The 21640-nt window shown below is 40.3% G+C and overlaps 1 protein-coding gene and 1 pseudogene across 4 annotated transcripts; one reads left to right on the plus strand and one right to left on the minus strand.

Annotated features, from left to right (window-relative positions):
• The first annotated feature begins 4969 nt into the window (after positions 1 to 4969).
• Positions 4970 to 9896, plus strand: LOC143371119 (acyl-CoA Delta-9 desaturase-like). Of its 3 annotated transcripts, none has more exons than XM_076816008.1 (6): positions 4970 to 5016; positions 5721 to 5941; positions 6758 to 6888; positions 7612 to 7817; positions 8598 to 8783; positions 9272 to 9896. In XM_076816008.1, exons 2-6 carry the CDS (start codon positions 5734 to 5736, stop codon positions 9591 to 9593), a joined length of 1053 nt encoding a protein of 350 aa, XP_076672123.1. In that variant the 5' UTR covers positions 4970 to 5016; positions 5721 to 5733; the 3' UTR covers positions 9594 to 9896. The 3 variants fall into 3 exon arrangements, with proteins under 3 accessions (XP_076672123.1, XP_076672122.1, XP_076672121.1); XM_076816007.1 differs by having other exon boundaries at positions 5002 to 5016; positions 5714 to 5941; XM_076816006.1 differs by lacking the exon at positions 4970 to 5016 and adding an exon at positions 5197 to 5266 and having other exon boundaries at positions 5714 to 5941.
• A 4130-nt stretch (positions 9897 to 14026) lies between these two features.
• Positions 14027 to 20088, minus strand: LOC143371516 (acyl-CoA Delta-9 desaturase-like; annotated as a pseudogene). The gene is made up of 6 exons (XR_013086032.1): positions 20071 to 20088; positions 18994 to 19214; positions 18071 to 18201; positions 16544 to 16749; positions 15273 to 15458; positions 14027 to 14542 (listed from the first exon to the last, which is right to left on the minus strand). The product of XR_013086032.1 is annotated as an acyl-CoA Delta-9 desaturase-like (transcript).
• Between the last annotated feature and the right edge of the window lie 1552 nt (positions 20089 to 21640).

The following is a 21640-nucleotide window of genomic DNA, read 5'->3' on the forward strand; positions in this document are numbered from 1 at the left end:
TAGTACATTAAATGCATCAAGCTGAATGCACATTGCGCTGAAGGACATACATCCCCACCAGCGGTCGTAGCCGTGATGGAGACATCGGTTCTCGTTAGATCACTGAAGTTAAGCATCACGGGGCGGTGTACTGGGGAAAGGTGGGAGACCACCTTTCACCCGGTGCGCTGCTGCTGCAGGGGCCCGAAAGGAGAGAGGAGGGAACAAAAAAATGGGACTATAGTTCGTTGGGCAATATAAGCAAAAAATAAGCTTGAAACGCTATCCTGCTTAAAACACAGGAAAACAATAAAAACAAACAAACAAACATACATCCCCACCAGCGGCCGTAGCCGTGATGGAGACACCGGTTTTCGTTAGATCACCGAAGTTAAGCATCACGGGGCGGGTACTGGAGAAAGATGAACGCTGCTGCTGGGACCTAAAGGAGAGAGAGGAGGAAAAAAATAAAGGACTCTTCTCTTCTACCGCTCTATAGTTCGTTGGACAATATAAAGCGATAGGCTTTGAAACGCCATCCTGTTTAACAGGAAAACAAAAAATACAAAAAAAAATTACATACATCCCATAAGCCACCTTTAAGACGTCTTTCAGAGACTTTGAAGACGTCTAATAGACGTTGTTAGACGACATTGTGTGCTATCTGGTCTCATGGCACCCATCATTATCTTCTATTTCTGTTGGACTGCTGTCGCCTAACCCAGACACTTCTTGCCACTGCTGTTCACTCTCCAGTTCAACAGTTCAAGCCTTAGAGCAATATGCTCTAAGGTTCCAGCATCAGAATTGTGGGGACAGTGATGGGATCGGGGACGGGTTTTCTCGCGCATGTGCGACGTTTGCAGTAACGTATCTATGTTGGGACGCAACTAATAAGATTTAGTGTTATTGGCGGGTAAGCAGCAGGGTGATCAAGGTCACCCTATTTTATCGAAACTTGTACTATACTGATGCTAAAATGGACGCGCACGCACTGGAAAACCTGTCCCCAATCCCATCACTGTTTCCCATCTTGGCGTTGATTGGTTCCACGTTGTGGCGTCATCACGCGCATGCGTGGACGTGCGTGACTTCCCCCACCACTAAATAAGCACGCTGTGTGATTGTTTTCCCACAACGCTGGTTAGCCGTGAGGATCACTTTGGTACAAAACGCCGTTTGGTTAGAAAAAATATGGTTCACTCGTGCTGTATTAAGAATTGCAGAAGTGAGTGGAAGATCAGTGAGGGTGTTACTTTTCATAAGTAAGTGAAAATGAAAATGAAATTGCATATTTTTAGTAACGAAAAGTATGTTGGATTACTACTTATAAGAAATGTAATTCCGCGCAGCTTCCCGTTAAAAGTGGAGTTCCATGAAAAATTTGTTGCGGCAATACCTCCGAGTTTACGACCTAAAGTAAGCAAATATAGTAAAATTTGTAGTAAACATTTTACTACTGACTGTTTCCAACCCGTAACATCTACAAGTGTGCGGCGTATACTGAAGCGGCATGCAGTACCTACATTATTCAACTACCATTTGGATTGTACTCCAACAAATAAGGTACGTAAATATCTATATATTGTATATCATCTTTTCCATATGGTATTATGAACGCTCAAAAATGTTTATACTAAAAAGGAGGAGGAGCTCATGAAATGTAGATGAAGTTGGTAAAGTAGAAACATTTTACAGGCACTGAATTATGGGCCTTCGACATCTAATATGAATGTGGTATTTGCTGAAGAGAAGCCACCAAATGATAATTCATCACAGTCCACAATGGTATGAGTGTGTCACGATGTTTTGATATCTTTATTTATGAAATCTGAATTGAAACATACAGTTAGGTTTTATTGTTACAGGAACAGTGCAGTAGCATAGGAAAAAGGGACGTGGGCGTTCAAACAATGGTACAAGATTCTCATGATGTTTTCATAATTGTACGTATAACATCTGATTTGAAACCTGCAGTTGAATTTTATAGTTACAGGAAGAGTACAGTAGCATAGATAAAAAGGACGTCGGTGTTCAACTAACAGATAAGTGTTTGCCGCCAACGCAGACAGTGCTACGATTGCGGCATAAAATAACAATTCTGCAAAAGCGATTACTACGACGGGACGCTCGATGGAACGCTATGACCGACATCATTCGAAATTTAAAGCAGGGCGGTACATCTACACAATCAGTGGAGGAGGCATTGCAGAACCGTTTTACTGGGTTTTCCTTGGATATGTTAAAAAATGAAATACGAAATTCCTCAATTCCTAAAAATAGAAAACGCTATAGCGAGGAGATAAAAAGATTTGCTTTAACATTATACTCATACTCGCCTAAAGCATATCATTTTATTCGGAGAAAACTAAACTTGCCTCACGACTCAATGTTACGAAAATAATTGAGTACATACGAGAAATAAAAAGGAATGACAACATAGCATGAGTATACTCCGGATATTTATACATTTATGACAATTGTAAATATGCCAAAATTGACGAGAATGTGCACAAATGCAAAAATATATATAATTTAAAAAATTACATACATTTTACAATATTTAGAATATAAAACACGTTTCTTTAACTCTCAGTTCATTACTGCGTCTAACAATATGAACTTGGCATAAATATCCACAGACTAACCGTGACGAAGTACAATAAATCCAGGTTTCATTCTTGTATCATGATCAATAACAATAAACCATGCATTACGACTTTCAAAATAATAATCATGAGTAATTTTAACACATTTGACTCTTTCTTTATTTTGCGATCATTATTCATAAAAATATTCTTTTTAAACGATTTTATTCAGCTTCGATCCGCTGTTTGTTTGTATGTTTGTATGTATGGTTTAAATCTGGCAACTCAAATTTAACCTAACTATCCAATTGTCTTGAAACTTTGCAGGCGTGCGTAGTTTGGGTGACAATACAATATTTAAAAATAAAATTAACCCCGAGGGGTGAAAAAATTACCCAGTTATCAATACTTAGGGACGGAGTAATAGTTGCGACTTAAGGCGAGGGGAGTGAAGCAGCTTGGTACTCTGGTGCTAGTGATCCTCTAGGAAGTGATCGGTATAACCGCAGCTATTTTGGAGCAAAACCGGAAATAACATAACCTAAAAGTTTATCTATCTCTTTCTGTCAGTATTTCTGTCTTTTTCTTTTTTACAGTTTCTATCTCTGTCTATTTCCGCTTTTGCTCCAAATCGCGGCAACCAATCAGCGACGATACACGTTGTTCTGATCACTCCCTAGAGGATCACTGCATTGTTTCTAGTCTAAATGTGCAAAATTTCAAGATGAGACCTTTAGTTTGTTTACAATTATAAATGTACACGCGATACAATATTTTTATTAAAACGGAGAAACAAAGTTTTTATTTATAAATCAACATACTGAAATGTTAATGGTGATTGAGATGTCAGAATGAAATTGTTAAAAGTTTGAATCTATAGATATGAAAAATCTTTATTCTGCTATTCAAAAAGGGGACCGTAATACGGACAACCTACTTTTCAGAGTACTGTAATTGGGACAAAACATGTATTTTTATTTCAATTAAAAAATATTGAATGATTAACATTTCTAAGCTGAGAAAATGCCTTAATAAAGAGAAAAGTTCAGAAAACCAATGTAATTTTTCACCAAGCAAAATTAATTCATTCGTAAGCAAGTCAGCGTCAAAGCACCGTAATAGAGACATGTGGGAGCAGGGTTGCCAGGTTTTTCCCTATGCGTAGTGATGACCACTGTGGTGATGACGCCGTGACACACATATACCGCCATTGCTGTAGGTGTTTCCCCTCCACTACGCGTAGGGAAAAGCCTGGTATTTGTGCTCGGGAGGTAAGAATGAGCATGATCATGGTCTTCAAAGACAGTGCATAGTTGTGCGGAGTTGAAGCGAAAGACGGAAGGGAAAAATGACTGTCAGCCATCTTGTTATGATCAGCTAAGGTCGAGAGCCCCGACTCGGAGTCGGGGCCAGATATATTGGCCGTTGAGCTTTCGTGAGGGGTATTCTCCCACCATACCGCTTGCCTGGGAAGGCGAAGGCCTCCCGAGGAGACGCCAGGGTAGTGTGAGACTTTTACTGACTAAAAACATCCGGTCCGCCATCTTCGCGTTTTGAGGGGAAGGGGGAAGTAGATATCCTGTAGCAGGGAAGCGTCTCTCGACCCCCTCCCACCCAACATCGCGGAAAAATATTTCAGTACCATGAGCGATTCGAACTCTGGCCAACTGAGTGGCAGGCGACGGCTCTTATCATGCATGCATATGCATCTGTACTGAATTTCATTTACGAGTAGACACGTTCCGCGCAGGGATATACTGTTGATTGGTAGGAAAGCGGCAGGGAAAGCGCTACGACCAATCACGTGTGTCAGATCCGTGGAAGCTGCGCAGATCGATCGCAAATCGGTAGGGGTGTAGGTCTATTCTTAGGTGGAATTTTATGGATGTAATTTCCTTACCGTTCTTTTGTTTACGTTCAGAGACAGTCTTTCGACAGGCGGGCATCATTCCACGTCTGCCGGCAGTCTTTTGGCATTCGGGTGTGTGGAATTAGAGCTGTAACGAATATTCGAATAATGTAGGTGCCTATTCGAATTTGTGATTCGAATATTCGAATATTCAAGAGTATTCCAATATATGAATATTAGAAGTGCTAGAATTTCGGATTATACCGAATAGGAATCTGTTCATGAAATATTTGTTCATACTTTGTCGAGTAATTCTTTTCGAATATTCGATTAATTACAGCCCTATCTGGAATACACGTGACCCGGTGGGGTCATCATTTCCTGCGGTGGTGTGACACATCCAAGGTGTTTTAAGGAAACTGATATTCAATGGAAGGCATGCGCATGTCTGCAGCACTTCTTGCATCCAAAATTGTAGTATAAAAGGAACCACGAATGCATACTCGGGTATTCACTTCTAGTGTAGTGCGCTTATAAAACAGAGGCTTAGCGAAATCGGGTTCCATTCCCTTTCGAGCAATTACATGGAATAACCATACAGTACGTAACATGGCTGTTAGGAATTACTTTAAACTTATTCTTCTTTGGAACCCCCGCATTTCCCAGTGTATTAAACCCAAGAGGTGGACTTAAGTACCGCGACAAATACACATTACCAATTGCAAAGATCGAACTTTTAGAATATATGTTGCTATTTCTTACTCACCGTCAAAGTTCTTTATCGAATCCAATCAATATTTGAATTTCCAGTGTGAGATAAACCCACAGAGATGCATTTTAACCGATCGACGTGTATCACGTTATGAAATTACGAGGCTATACTAAGGGCTAGTCTTAAAACTAACTTTTCCTAGGGGCCCGCGGTGATACCAGACAACTTTTCGTCCACGACTCCCAACCTCCTAGTGGCTCCCGGTGATAGTCTCCTCGGCTTCGTACTCGCCAATCTTATTGCCCTCAGCCTCGGCTCGTAACAACTTTATACGTTCATATAAAATATTTAAATAAGAAAAGTGGGATTCATAGAAAATAATAGGAAATGAAATTGATTGCAGTCGGCGATTCCATAGTTGTGACATCCTATAATACAAGTGAACGAAACTATGTGTACAAAAATAGAACAAATATTGCATTCCTCCAGTTTCTCGATGAAATCGTCACGTCACTACTTTTTTCAATCACTTGTAGTTTTGTTAAAGGAAAAGTTCAATATAATGTGCGTGCGTGTATACGTTAGTTCTCAGGAATAAAGCAAAAATGGCGCCGTATGTCACAAGTACCCCGACGGGTGTGCTTTTCGAAAACGATACGCTCGAGGAAGACGTAATGATGAAAACGCCGAAGGAGAAATACGAGAGGCGCATCGTTTGGCCGTCCGTGATTGTCTTCGCGTTCTTTCATGTTGCAGCAGTGTACGGAGTATACCTCCTCTTCACTTCCGCCAAATTGATGACAGCCGCTTTTGGTGAGCGACATTAATATTTCGATGGTAACTTATGAAGAAATGTTAAAGTAGAGACTGAATAGGGGAGACCGGGGCTGGTAGGCCAGTTTTTCAGTGTTTGATTTTTAATAAAATATGTGGACGAAATATCATTAAACCGGTTAGTATATTTGTGCACTCGGGGTTCTCCCACTTTCGTCCGCGTTTTCAGGGATCCGCGCGACGCTAAAGAGGCGACCCGGCAGAGTTCGGAGGGATTCGGTTGCACTGATGGAGGGGGAAATACCTACAGGAGCGGTGGTAATGTGTGCGTGACTGACGCAGGCGCAGTTCATGCACACATTACCACCACTCCTGTATGTGTTTCCCCCTCCATCAGTGCAGCCGAATCCCTCCGAACTCCGGGCGATCGTGACAGACTAGCCGCTAGCCCGGCTCCAAGTACACAAGTGCATTTCTGAATAGATGCCCAGACCGAACCAAAATCACAGTGGTCAGTTGATGGGAAAAATAGCAGCATTTTACGGTCGATGGTGTTATTCATTTCCATTACGGTCGGATGCGTGAGGTGTATTGTTCTGAAGAATAATAAAATCAGTGCTATTTCTTCCTAGACAAACCACAGAATATAGGATGATCTTCAACTTGATACAGTGAAAATCGTTGTATCCTTATCACTTTATACGTTACAACTCTATGAAACATTTAAACAATTTGCACTAGAGTAATCACAACTACCACGGTATAATCGGTTGTTGATTCTAGAAATGAAAAGGGAAAATCTCATTTTAGGCTGTTCAGGTGTGCATCTTTTCTTTATGATCTCCTTACTTGCAGCATACGCCCTGTACGTATTAACTGGCATAGGAGTCACAGCTGGTACTCACAGATTATGGACACACAAAGCCTACAAAGCAAAGTGGCCGCTCCAGGTCCTATTGATGATCCTTCAAACCGCAGCGTTTCAGGTAAGTGAACGGATTCGCCTCTAAAGAAATTTGGGTAATTATATAGAAGAGGGCACACCTTCTCGATTTTTATGACCTTGAAATATGTTGCCGGAGGCATGATTCTGAACAATTTTTTCCTATACATGTTACCGCCGCTCGACCTTCGTTTCCGAGATACACACAAAAATAGTTTGCAAAAATTATGTTCTGGTAGAGTCTACAACAGTTGTCTCCTAATATCTAGAGGCGCCGGCGTCGCAGAACAGACTAACTGAACAGCGTAGGGATGTTAACGGAAGCACTCACACACCCAACCGGTGTTCTCGAAAGTACCCTCTTCCTAGTAAAAAAATTATGTTTTACATCCAGTTAAGCTTGAACTAAGCTTTGAACTAAAACATAATTTCTTTGCTAGGAAGACGTTGCTTTCGAGAGCACTTGTTGGGTGTGTGGGGGCATCCGCCAACTCTCTCACAGGGGACTCTACTGCCCCCTGCCAAATCTAGCCCCAAACCTTGTTAGCCATATTCTTTAGCAATAAATAGGGACTCTGTTGCTGGAGGATCTGGCCACGGAGGGGGGAAAGCCTTTTGGTAGGAGGACTGTTATGAACCACACGGCAGTTATCCCAGAACTGTACTGGGGGATCTCCTGGCGAGATTCTTCCAACCCTTATAAAGTCGATTCTAACGTGTAATTAGAATGAACCGAACTGAATTCTTTCTGATTTTTTTCCGACAGTGGTCTGTAATTAACTGGGTCAGGGATCACAGAGTTCATCATAAATATAGCGGGACAAATGCAGATCCTTATAACGCAAAGAGAGGATTCTTTTTTTCGCATATTGGTTGGCTGATGTGTAGAAAGCATTCGGTCGCCGTGCACAAGCTCAAAGGAATCGATATTAGTGATGTGAAGGAAAACCCCTTACTGGCGTTCCAGGAAAGGTAAGGCAGTATTTTAATCATCTTTACGCATATAGGTGTTCAGCCAGTATGGTTAACAAATGCAACTGGAGGATTTCCGCATATCAGCACTAAAAGGATTAAGAAGCATCACGGAGTATTGGAAATTGTTTACGAACTTTAAGAAAGTTCGTACAATCTTCTGTTTTTTTGGTTTGCACTTCTCTCTATAGTTGGGTGATCACCTACTCCAATGCAGTGACTTAATAATTAATCTAGCCAAACTATGGTATTATACATACAGTGGACGAAAACGATATTTGTATCTACAGTAGGGAAGCTATATCGAAAGAAATTATAATTGCTAAACGAATAATTTTATTAGTGGAGGGACTGTATAATTCTTTGTTGGGGGCACCCTTTTCAGTGAACAGTTTTTTATTTTCTGTACGGCGCTATACAGAGAGGGGAGATGCACGATACTTGATTCAATTAAAAAAAAGGAATAGGGTAAAAGTAAAGTAAGACTGTCGGGTAACATTTCAGAAGATAATCAATTTTGAAAGCGTGTAAATACAATATTCGAATTCCGTAATTGTTATAAGCTACAGTTTTCCGTAAATATTTAATTACAAATTATTTCTTTTAACATTAAATTTTACTAGTGTATTCATTTGTACTAAAATCATAAGTGCAATAATAATAGTAAAGTGAAATTGTAATGCATATTATTTTAGCCTTGTTGACGTGCAAACACATATATCCTCCACTACATTTAGCTTTCATGTGAGAAGTAATCTGTCTATTCTAATCTGTTTACAGGTATTACAGAGTCCTGGTGTTCCTGCTGTGTTTCTTTGTACCAACTGTTGTACCAGTTCTATGCTGGAACGAGACGTGGTTGAATGCTTTCTTCATTCCCACGATTCTGCGTTATGTTATTATACTAAACTGTACGGGGCTGATCAATTCTGTAGCCCATCTCTACGGGAACAAACCGTATGACAAGTTAGTATCGCTTAAAATTTATATCATTCAGTTTGCATGGAGTAACGATAAGCCTAACGCACGAATTAACAATTTTTAAGTTATTATTTTTTCAATATGCTTTTGCTAGTAAAGTCGAGTAAGAGATAAATATAATCACATTTTTTGCAAAGCAAAAATCAAAATTCCAATTTATCTGTACTTTGTATTTAGATGTATATATATATATTTAAGATTTAAGATAAAAAAATGTGTAAATATCCAAAAAGTTGGCGGCCATCCTGACGGGGGCCCGCTGAAACAATCTGGCCCCAACTACTACCCATCACAGTTGTTCGCGAATATCTTGGAATATTAACATTTGGGAAACGCTGTATTAGATGGATTATCGAGCAAACGAATACAAGCTTGGAACTTCGATTAATCAATTATTTATTCTCTTCAAATATATGTATAGCGGAGACAGTAGGAAAGTAGCGCTACTTTAACGAACTCATCGCTAATTTCAGATTAATCGATTCCTGTGAGAACATAGTTGCATCCGCCTTCGCTTTTGGAGAAGCCTGGCACAATTATCACCACGCGTTCCCATGGGACTACAAGACGTCCGAGCTGGGTAACTACACATTCAACACAACGACAGCGTTCATTGACTTTTTCGCAAAAATCGGCTGGGCGTACGATCTGAAAGTAGTACCCACAGACATAGTGCAGAAAAGAGTGACAAGAACTGGTGACGGTAGCCATGAAGTGTGGGGCTGGGGTGACGCAGATCAGACGCAAGAAGACAGAGACCAGACAGTGGTGATGCATCGCCTTAAGAAGGATTAGTAGAAGAGAGCAATCGATCCAAGAAGCACCCGATCATTCGTTCCCTTCATCCATCGATGGTTGCGATTTTTCGCCAGATGGCTAACCTGACTTCATTTCTTGTAATTAAAGCCACCGAACTTGTCAAAACACACGTAGCAGCAACAAACTCATGATGCCAACAGATATAGCAGCACTCAACGTCCTTTAACTTATCTTTAACCAGTTGAAGCTCATATTTTGGCTACATCTTTGCCAGCTATCTACATATGTATTAAGATTGTAGGGTGTGTTTTTTCAAAACATGAAATTGTAAAACAAGAATTGTGTTTATTATTTTCATTTGGTAAAGACGACTTTTCCAGCTAGATAAATGTATTCAGAAAAGACTAATCCATCACGATTAAAATAAAAAGTGATTGAACCATTATCCTCGATAATTTGTAGATAAATATTCACTTATAGATCCTGTTATCGCTAAAGTACAAGAATTTGCGATCTTCAACGTCTCATATTTGTCAAAGACAACTGATAATTACCCACGCTTCCCGTCTCTAAATTTGCGCGAACTATGTACATTCTTCGTTTGAACTTTAGGCTCTATGGAAGCATGAATCATTAATGCTTTCGAATCATTCGAATCATTCTAAACGATCATCGAACATTACTCTACTGTTGTGGAGGATTGTTTGGTAATTTGGGCAAGCGTAAAAGAATGGCAAACTTTAATAATAATAATAAGTGTATGTACATTTAAGATACTCCTAATCTACTATTAAACTTTCAATTTTGCAACTCTTCTACAATATTTTTTTACTCCATTATCTTCAGCATACGTCATCGGAACACCCTGTATGTGAATTCGCAGCGCTATTATAACTTACATTCCTACCGCTTATAGCGCTGCACTCTTATTTCATGCTTAGCCGTTAACGTTGGATGCGACACGGAAATGGTAATGGGGCTCTAGAGTCTAGAACCGATGTATGTAATTTTTTGTTACAACTTGCTTGATATCTGGAGTTCTATCGATTATAGTTAATAATAATTTATACTGGGCGGTTAGTGTAAATGTTGTTAACATTATTTGTCACAGCAATAGCCACTGGAATGGATATTTTAGCCGAAAATCCATTTTTGCCGAAGAATTCGCTGGATTTCGCAATTGTAACTAACCGTCGACCTTGTTTTGATCGGGGGACATCATTCCTCGAAGTCTACATAAGGAGCTCACAGATCTTCATGTACTCAGTCGTCGTCGGTCCTCCGGACTTGAAGGACCTCCGGGCACCCTGGAGCTGCCGAGCCACCTGGATCCACTGGACTTCCTGGGACCTGGTTCTTCCTCCCCCTCCCCCCTGGAGCTGCCGAGCCACCTGGATCCACTGGACTTCCTGGAGACCTGATTCTTCCTCCCCCTCCCCCCGGAGCTGCCGAACTTGCTGGGGACCTGGTCAGAATTTCAACCCTGGTTCTTCCGCCAGCCTCTCGCCCCTCTGGCCTGGGTTCGTTTATTCGCTTGGTGCTGATGAAATTTTGGGGTTCGGTAAGTCATTTAAAATTTTATTGTTTTGCGAATGTCAAATCGTTTTCCATCATCTGTCCTATTTCCATGCATACTTTCGAGAATTTTTCGCGAGTCGTTCTATTTTGTGTATTTCTTCGATGAGTTTGCATGATTTATTTTATTTGATGCATTTCTTCGATGGGTTTAAATGATTTATTTCATTTTCGTGAATTTCTTCGATGGTTTTCTCTGATTCATTTCATCTCGTCGATGTCTTCGATGGTTTTCCCTGATTCATTTCATCTGGTCTATGTCTTCGATGGTTTTTTGTGACTTCTGTCACTCTGTCATGCATCTCATCGATGGGTCTACATTCTCTGCTCTTTCCTTCAAGTACTTATCTGTGCGGTGGTTTTGCATGCTCGTGCGTGCTCTGCTGTTGGTCGAAATTATCTCGATCGAAATTTACTCGGGGAATGGAGTTAATAACACAATATATTTAAAAAGAAACTAGTGAAAAGTGATAGTGAAAAGTGATCGTGCAAAGTGACAGTGAAAGAAGACATCTAAGGAAGCCTAGGCTAATTTATTATAGTATGAAGTATTTAAGGTCCCATGTAAAATTGCCAAGCAGTCACTAAATCATTAACTTTGTTGTTCGTTTATTGGCTCCTCATCTGTGATGTGGAGGTAACCGCTGCTTCCGTTTGCGGAAGCAAGTGACTGAGCATGGAATCGGTATGGGTGGATCAGTTTCATCCCTTGGTGTTCTTGTCCAAAGGGAAAAGTTTCGGGCGTAGGGGGTGCACCTTTTGGTACACTGCCTGCGTAAGTCACCCGGTTCGATTACCCAATCTCCGTGTTAGACGGCTTGAGTCAGGTCAAGTGTTTGCTCCTGACGAGTCACATCGGAGCAACAGGAATCGTCTGGGAGGCGCCGAGCGCTTTTCCCTTTCGACTTGGACATCAGGGTGGTAGGAACTGCGCCGTCCAATATTTGTTTCATGCTTACCCTTCGCCTTTCCTTCTTTCCTGAATTTCTTTTAATCGAGTGATTGCTTGGCAGTTCCCTAGATTCTATATCTAAACCGAAGGGATCGATGGAACTTTGTTTCCATCCATCTCTTTGGTTTAGTAGGCTTCATGTACAGGGAGATCGATGGAACTTTGATTCCATCTATCTCTCTACGGGTCTCCAAGAGCAGCAACCTCCTCGCGGTGAGACCTGGTAATCGGTGAGAACCGAGCCGATGGCTGCGATTGTCAAATATTCTAGTCGTATATAAGAATTTCTTTAACTTGAAATACTATGGTAGAATGTAAGAATAAAATATGTAACTTAAAATGTTGTTCGATTGTTCCTACCGAACCCCAGAACACGAATATAGTGTTAAGATGGAAGAATAAGTGCAAGTTGGAATATTTCAGCGAGATACTGGAACTGTTGAGTTTTTCACAATTTTTAAAGTCCTCTCTGCTTCAGCATTTTATTGAAATATACAATGTTACAATTCCTTTGCGAGGTATTCCACGTTACATCATGAAAGCATGTCTTCCACAAATAATGTTGTTGTTTATATAAATTTGTATGTTAAATAAATTTGTTTTGCGTTAAATAAACCGGAATAGGACAGCAAGGTTAAAAAACGAATGTGATATCGTTTTATTTTCTTCCTCCGTTCTTTTCCGTTGAACGAAATATGTTCATAAGACGATTTTTAAATTGTTACTCTAACAGAAACATTTGTAAATCGCGGGCATTGACTCTCAAAACATAAACTAGTTTTACTCGTGCTTAATTCTAGTTCCTACCACGCGTAGCGTTACAATCTGTTTTGAGACTTCACCGGTAACGTTGCATGCGACACTAAAATGGCAAGGGGGTCCTAGGACCCCCTAAACCGGCGACACAAAAATACATTGCTTGATAGGTCTATTCTATACCTCGTCTGTGATAGAGTGAAAGGTCTATTATATACCTGGTCTGTGCCATTACATTCAGACCTGAAATTATGGGTCGGTAATACAGTTTGGGTGGCGACACGAACATCCATAAGGTGATAGGTCTATCCTTTACCTCGTCTGTGCTACGGGATTTATCGAGAATTGAGAGGAGAGTCTGGAGTTCAGTTTTGTATACTGAAGTACGCGGTGTCAAAAAATATTGTAGAAGAGTTGCAAAATTGAAAGTTTAATAGTAGATTAGGAGTAGCTTAAATATACATACACTTATTATTATTATTAAAGTGTGCCATTCTTTTACGCCTGCCCAAATTACCAAACAAATGCCCCACAATATGGTTGTGTGGAGTGTTATACAGTTGAAGAGAATTTAACCACCTTTAAGAATCTTTAAACCAGCTTCATTTGTTCTGATATCAGAGGGATTACGACAATCGGAACGTTTCAATGGCCCCTTCTTCGTACGGCCCTTTTGATGGGCCAGGGATGAACTATCCGGGAAGGAATCAGGAACATTTGGGAAATTCCGTAATATTTTTGGTCACACGGCTGTTAAAAAAATTCAGCTACGTCCAATTTCCGGTGAAACCGATTCCTTGTTCTCCACAAGCAACCATAATGTCCGCCTAGTTAAACAGTTTATGTACAACGAATTAGGGTTCACGCTAATCCGACTAACCGAAGCATGAAGTTGAAAAACTGTTTTTCCTGAGACTAAAAGTAGTTTAACACAAAAGAAAAATTAAAACAAACAGTTGTCAGATGTGACAGTAAAAGAATAAGGTGTCCCATTGTACAATTTGGTATTTTGTATTGAAGAAAAACCTCGATTGAACACGATAAGCGTCATATTTCATCGCCGCAAAATATGTAGACAAACCATACAATTTTAATACATAGATCTGCAGATCATGCTGACAAAATGTTATAAAAATATGAGTTACAAGTGTTTAAAGTTAAGTTAAAGGACGTTGAGTGCCGCTACATCTGTTGGCACCGTCAGTTTATTGCTGCTACGTGTATTTTAACAAGTTCGGTGGCATTAGTTACAAGAAATGAAGTCAGGCTAGGCATTTGATGACAAATCGTAAAGTATCGGGTGGAATGAGAATGTTGGAGATCCAATAACCATCGATGGATGGAGAGAACGATCGGCTGCTTCATGGATCGGTTGCTGTATTCCAGTTCTTAAAGCTATGCATCAACACTGTCCAGTCCCTGTCTTCTTGCGTCTGACCTGTGTCACTTATAGCCCCACGCTTCATGGCTGCCGTCACCGGTTCTTTCCACTCTTTTCTGCACTATGTCTTCGGGTACCACTTTCAGATCGTACGCCCAGCCAATCTTCGCGAAAAGGTTAATGACCGCTGTCGTTACATTGAGTTTGTGGTTGCCCAGCTCGGCCGCCTTATAGTCCCACGGGAACACGTGGTGATAATTGTGCCAGCCCTCCCCCGCTGTTGCGAAGCATACACCAATGTTCTCAGAGGGATTGATGGACCTGGAATTAGTGACATTTTCGTTAAATTACCGCTACATTTTTATTACCTCTGCTGTACACAGGTATATTTTTAGAGAGAAAAATAATCAATTAATCGAAGTTCCAAGCTGGAATTCGTTTGCTCGATGATCCTTCTAATACAGCGTTTCCCAAATGTTAAAATTAAGTTTTGTAGCGACAGAAAGTGGCGCCATTCCTGTAGACCGTTGTCAAGTTCTCACCAAAAGAAATCGGATAGGTACTACAGTAATCGCCCGTTATGAGTCCGTTTTTTCCACCCGTTGAGAGTCCGGCGACTATCCCCCCCATTTCTTGGAAGCCTGCGGACGAGAGTGAGAGAACCGGACAACGAGCGAGAGGAAACGAAAGGGTCGACACAGCCACTGGCCGCGCGGAACCATGTCCGCAACCCACTATGAGTCCACCGTCAGCCCCGTTCGACGGACTCATAACGGGCGATTACTGTAGTACCATTTTCAATTTGAAAGATGGAGACATCTTTACAAAAGGGTTTGAAGCTCATAATTTAATCAGACAGCACATCTGTTTAGAAGCACTTGGGGTGAAGAAATGCCGCTCAAGGTGTAGGTAAGCAATATCTCTGTAGGTCAAGACCCCAAGTGTGTCTCCCATGCTTCATTATCAGGGCCATATTGGCTCGTGGCGCATGCCTGATTTTCCATCCCTACTTCATGCAAACCGAATGATATAAATTTTAAGCGATACTAACTTGTCATAAGGTTTGTTCCCATACAGATGGGCTGCGGAATTGACCAGCCACGTGACGTTCAGCGAGTAAACATGTCGCAGAATCGCGGGAATGAAGAAAGCATTCGACCACGTCTCATTCCAACATAGAACTGGTACAACTGTTGGCATACCGATACACAACAACGGCATCATGATATTGTAATACCTGTAAACAGATTAGGAAAGTCAAATAACAGTTTATTTTTTACATGAGAGATAAATATACTGGAGGTTACACAAGGCTAAAATAATACGTATGCGTTACGATTTGATTATTATTATTACACTAATCATTTTAGCACAAATTAATAAACTAGTAAAAACTAATTTATAAAAGAATATGCGAAAGTTGAATCTGTTACGGAGAGAAATGTTAGATTGTGTACTTAAATGTTGAAAGAAAGCTGTGCCGTATGAGAATTATGGATTTCGAATATTGTATCTACACACTTTAAAAATTGATTTTCTTAAAACATGTTACTCCCCAGTCTTATTTTACTTTCACTCAAAGTATTTCCTTTTTTCAGTTGTATCAAGAATTATGCATCTCTCCTATCTGTGTAGAGCAAACCAAAAAACAGAAGATTGTAAGAACTTTCCGGAAATTTTGAAACAATTTCGAAACTCATTTAGCCGAACGGGATACTTCTTAATTCTGTTACTTGCTGATTGCTGGATACCTATACATACAGGGTGATTCTGGAGCTACGCCCGTCAAAGGTATACGGCCTGGTACCCCGTGGCGAGGACAACAGCCCGTGGTGCCTCATCGAATTTTTTTGGCTTTCGACCCACAAAGGGGTTGGAATACCATTAAAAAGTGAGAAATTTCCAAGATTTCTGAATTTCTCATGGAATCTTTGCCAAAACGATGCCAACCGATTCCTTATGTTGCACCGATGAAACTGACACCAAGGACGACAGAATCAATTTTATTGGCGTCGTTTTCGCAAATATCTGATGAGAAATACGGAAGTCGAAGATTTCTCACTTCGTAATAGGCGTAACTCCTTCAAGGGTCGAAAGCCATCAAATTCGGTGAGGCATTGCTGGGGGTTGCCCTCGCCACAGGGTACCAAGCCGCATCTCTTTGACGGGCGTAGCTCTAGAATCACTCCGTATGCATCCTCCAAACACACTGAACGCAGATGTGCGTCCATAGCATCAACAAGATTATGATTTAACCCACGGAAAGCATATTTTTCCTATACAATTAACATACCCGTAAAGATACTGAAAAAACGATCCTACCTGTCCTGAAACGCAAGTATGGGATTTTTTTCCAGATCACTAATATCGATAGATTTGCCTTTCTCCTTGACATCCGGATGTTTTTTGCACATCAGCCAACCAACATGCGCGAAAAAGAATCCTCTCTTTGCGTTATAAGGATCTGCATTTGTCTCGCTAAATTTATGATGAACTCTATGATCCCTGGCCCAGTTAATTACAGACCACTGTCGAGAAAAAACAGAAAGAATTAAATTAGGGCCATTTGATTCTAATTACATTATATTATTGTATACGTATAAACATCCAATCATTTAGCCGATTTAGCGGATGCTTCTGGATTGATGTGTCGCTTGAACTTTGAATGAGTTACATTGATATTGCGTAGAGTTTCTTTCCCTCGCCAGGAGAAACTCTTAAAGCGTTTAAAAATCTCATATAAATAAATATTGTGAAAGGAAAGGAGAACATTTACGGTTTCGATCTTATTTTAATCAGAAAAATTGTACCTACTAGTATGATGGAACACAAAAATACATATATTAGCAAACTACTAGTGATATTACTTATTAAATATGGATCTTCACCACGAAAACAATGAATAGAATTTTAACCTACTTAAAAATATAATTAAATATTTTTTATTTATCAACTCTTTTCAACAAATAAGCACGTAAAAATTATAATTTGTCTGAACTTTGGTCTCCTAAGTGCGACCTAATATGTGTACAGAATAATGCAGCCGCCGAAAAAGCTCCTTCAGATTTAACACTTGATGGTCGTGTAGGAGTCATTACAAAATCACATGCCATTTGTATACATATATTTTCCGCTTACTAGGTATTTCTTCTAGAAAATACGTCAATTCTTTTTTGATAACTTGATTCAGACTTTTAATTTTCTTTTGGATCCGAGTTGTTTCTTCACAAGATACTTCAGTTTTCGTCGTTATTAGTAATTGAAGTTTTCCTTTCATTGATAACGTAGTAGATGTCGAAAGAATTATTGAGCCCATATATGCGCTATATTGTTGTATGTAATTTCTCGAATTACTGGTAAAAAAAATAGCGAATTACCGGTAAAAATTTGAGGGCATTTCTCGCGATTTACCAGTTGCTTGCAATTTCTTTTGAACTCTCTATTTAACATTATTAAAAATAATTTATTAATTCCAATGATATCGAAAAGGTGATAAGTTTAACTTGAATTCGTTATACGCTTCGTAACTGTTGGGTACAGCACGTTGCTCCACAGAGGGCGCGCTGCGGGGCACGCAGCGCGTGACCAGCAGCGTCTCGCTCTAGCTACCTTTAGATATTAAAGTGTTTATGTTTAACGCCGTGTGGTTTCTTTACACGAACCCAACAGTAACAATTGTAGAAGTGATTAAAAACGTTTTATAAGGGAGGAATACCTAATGACTCTTCGTTTCAATCAGTCAATTCCGCAGTTTTGTCTATTACATAATCGCATTAAATTTAAGGGAATCTCATCATATGGCCCATACAACATTTTCAAATTTCTTTATATACGAATCCGTTTACTTACTTGACCGGCCATGGTGTTAAAGATCATCAGCAGGACCTGGAGCTGCCATGTTGCTTTGTAGGCTTTGTGCGCCCATAATCTGTGAGCACCAGCTGTAACTCCGGCGGCACATAATGTCTGCGTAACGAATCCTACAAGTAGAAAAAACATGAACAAATACACGATATGCAAATATCTACAGCCTAAAATGATGTTTTCCCCTTTCGTTTCTAGAATCTACAGTGATCACGATCTCCCCTCACTCGCATTCCAAAATAAACTATAGATCCTGACAAAGCCTATCCACGCGCTCCGCACAGTTAGTTACTACATTGCAGCGTAACCGATCGGCCCTAAGGGGTGTTTAATTTACGTTGGAGGCGACGGGGCAAAAGAAGTCCCTTCTTGTCCAGAACGTTCCGACAATTCTGGACGTGGCAAAGTTACGAATAGCTAAGATTTGTGTCGTGCACTCATAAACTAAACAAAAATTACTGAATTTGTGTGTTTTTATGAATAAGTAGATATAACAACAAACTGGACATAAACCCTTATAACTCGGTTACTTGCCATTCTTTGTTACTAAACAAAATTGTATATTACCTTCATCTGATAATACCTGATAATTCCAGAAAGATCGATTAAATACTTTTTTTAAAAAAATTTCACGAAAATGCTTCGATTTTCTAGCTAAATAGTTGCACCACACTCCCTCGTAAAAGACGTTAAGCCGAATATCTACGCGCAACAACATGTGAATAATCGTACGCTTCGTTATTCTATATCTAGATGATTCATTTCAAGATTTTTTAGAACAAGTGATTAAGCCAACGTAAAGTACTCGGATCAATGGCACTTTGATAGAATTTGTTCCACTGGTACCTATTCAGTTTCTACTTTGACGTTTCTTAAAAAATTACCATCGAAATATTAATGTCGCTCACCAAAGGCGAATGATACGAATTTGGCGGAAGTGAAGATGAGGTATATTCCGTAAAGTGCTGCAAGATGAAGGTACACCAAGAGAATCACGTTCCTCCAGACGATGCGTATCTGGTATTTCTCTTTCGGCGATTCCATCACCATATTTTCCTGCACCGTATCCTCTTCGAATAACACACCCGTCGTTGTACCTGTGACGTATGGCGCCATTCTTCCTTTATTCCTGAAGTCAAACGTAGTTTGTCCACGTTAGTTTACACAAAATTGTCACCGCGTGTAAACTTCGCAACGCAAACTTTTTCCAAGCATACATATTATTAGTTGAACATCTTGTGCTGCTACATGCATTGAAGAAAATCAAAGTTATAATATTTGTCACCCTTAAAAAATTAAAACCAAACACATCCTTCCTTTGGAAGAGACGCACGTGATGCCGCATTTCGGGACACTTTTACTTTTCCATTTAAACTTGTTAATTTGAACTTTTTGTTTAAAAAGAATTGTAAAAGCAAAGTAAAATGAAACATATTTTTATTTTATACAGTTATTAAATAGAATAAATTTGGGAAAATAAATAGGTACTGTTACGTATGGAGAATCCTTTCCATACGCCGCTCTCAAGCTGTTTTTCGAGTTCTCGTCTGCGGGGTAAAACGCCCTAAAATCCTTTCGGTTATTTCAGTTTTAGACGTGTAGAAAATTAAACTTTTTAATTTTTTGTTCTAGGTTAAACAGTACGTGAGGTTAACACTGTGGCAAACGTTGCTCGGCAAGATGATGCAGGTTTCATATTGAATTTTTCATATATTTCATTATCTCCCTCAAAAGAATTGCCGATAATAACCCCTTAAACGGTTTATATACTTATGTATATGGACGTACAAAGTTGTTACGAGCTGAGCTGAAGGCAATGAGGCTGACCGTTGCGAAGCTAAGGATCTGTGGTTGTTTAGAGTTCGTTAATAGATAACGAACCGGTGTCTGGATAGCTGATAGTGGATATCACTGGGAGCCACTAAGAAAAATTAGTTTAGCCTCGAAACTTCATAACGTGTATACCTCAAGCGGTTAAGATGTACCTCTGCGGGTTTATGTCACACTGGAAGTTGACACATTGATTGGATTCTAATAAAGAACTGTTAGTAAGAAATAACAACGTATACTTTATAAGTTCGGTCTTTACAACTGTTAGAGTGTTTGATTCCGCTTTCAAACAACTGTGAAATTAATGCCTGACAGCAATGTTAGGTTCTTTTGTATAATTGCACAAAAGAGATTGGAACCCGAACTTGCTAAGCCTCTGTCTTCTAAGCGCACCAAACTACAACTGAAGCCACGAGTGTGCATTCATGGATCACCTTATGTTACATAATTGAGCTTTAGAGGCGGTGAGAACATACATGTGTCTTCAATGGAATATTAGTTTTGTTGGAAAATTGCGACTGCATCGCAAAACTGCCGGAAGCGATGACCCTCCGGCTGCTTGCAGCAAATGGGTTAAAATGTCAAGAAAGAAGGCGTCACAAACACGAATCACTCTCAGGCCACGGTCATACGAGCGCTCTTTGGACGGCCGTTGCACAGTGGCGAATTTGCCCGAAATCGTGGCCAAAACTGATATCTTCAAATCTAAGTTAAATTGTTGAAATAAATTACAATAAGATGACTCTAGAAATATAATAATGTACTTTTTTAATGAAAAAAATTTGAATTATACTATTATAATTGCATTTAAAACATAAAATTATACACGTATATGTAAGAAAATCCGATGGACGCATATTCGAATGGCATCCCGGAACAACGGCCTACCGCCCGGAAGCCTAAATACACCGGCTGGTGCCGGCTAGGACCGTTTGCGTGGGTGTAACGAACCGAGCTAAGCCGCCGCGAAATTGTTCTTTTTTTTCCTTTCTATTATTCTTCTTTTATACTATATTATATTATACTATATCATATTATATGTATTACCAGTAAGCTGAGGGGGGTGTAAGATTCGCGGTAAGGGGAGCGATACAGGCAAATCGGGTAACGCAGCGGTTGTGCGTGCCGAATGCTTCCGAAGCTAACCCGACGTGCCTGTATCTGACCTCTGCCTTTTCCCCTCCAAGCCTACTGGTCCCCTCGCCGATAGTCCCAGCTTCTGCTCCGTCTATATATGTCTATGGTAGTGATCCTCTAGGGCAGGAGTGTCGAACTTCCCCACTCCGAGAGCCGCACGAGTCGGGCCCCGGGTCAGCCGGTTCCCCCACTTATTTTTCTCCAGGCGTTGCACGAGACCCGGCAGGGAGAGAGTGCGGCACCCGGAGGAGAAATTCATCAGAGTGAAGTAGGTGTGGAGGGGGCCGTTCTCCTACAGCTCTACCGAGTAGGCGAAGAGGAGAAGGAGCCACTGCGGCTCGCGAGCCGCTAGTTCGACACCCCTACTCTAGGGTGTGATCGGTATAACCGCAGCCATTTTGGAGCAAAACCGGAAATAACATAACCTAAACGTTTATCTATCTCTTTCTATCAGTATTTCTGTCTCTTTTTTACAGTTTCTTTCTCTGTCTACTTCCGCTTTTGCTCCAAATCGCGGCAACCAATCAGCGACGATACACGTTGTTCCGATCACTGCCTAGAGGATCACCAGCGTATCGTCAAGTGAAT

This window comes from Andrena cerasifolii, chromosome 7 (assembly GCF_050908995.1).
Source record: "Andrena cerasifolii isolate SP2316 chromosome 7, iyAndCera1_principal, whole genome shotgun sequence".
In the NCBI taxonomy this organism is placed as follows: Eukaryota; Metazoa; Arthropoda; class Insecta; order Hymenoptera; family Andrenidae; genus Andrena; species Andrena cerasifolii.

Bases quoted from the DNA above. Each gene is read 5' to 3' on its own strand.
- LOC143371119 (XM_076816008.1), top strand. From the start codon at position 5,734: ATGGCGCCGTATGTCACAAGTACCCCGACGGGTGTGCTTTTCGAAAAC. The intron at 5,942-6,757 runs GTGAGCGACATT...CCTTACTTGCAG, and splicing joins ATTGATGACAGCCGCTTTTG to CATACGCCCTGTACGTATTA. The intron at 6,889-7,611 runs GTAAGTGAACGG...TTTTTCCGACAG, and splicing joins TTCAAACCGCAGCGTTTCAG to TGGTCTGTAATTAACTGGGT.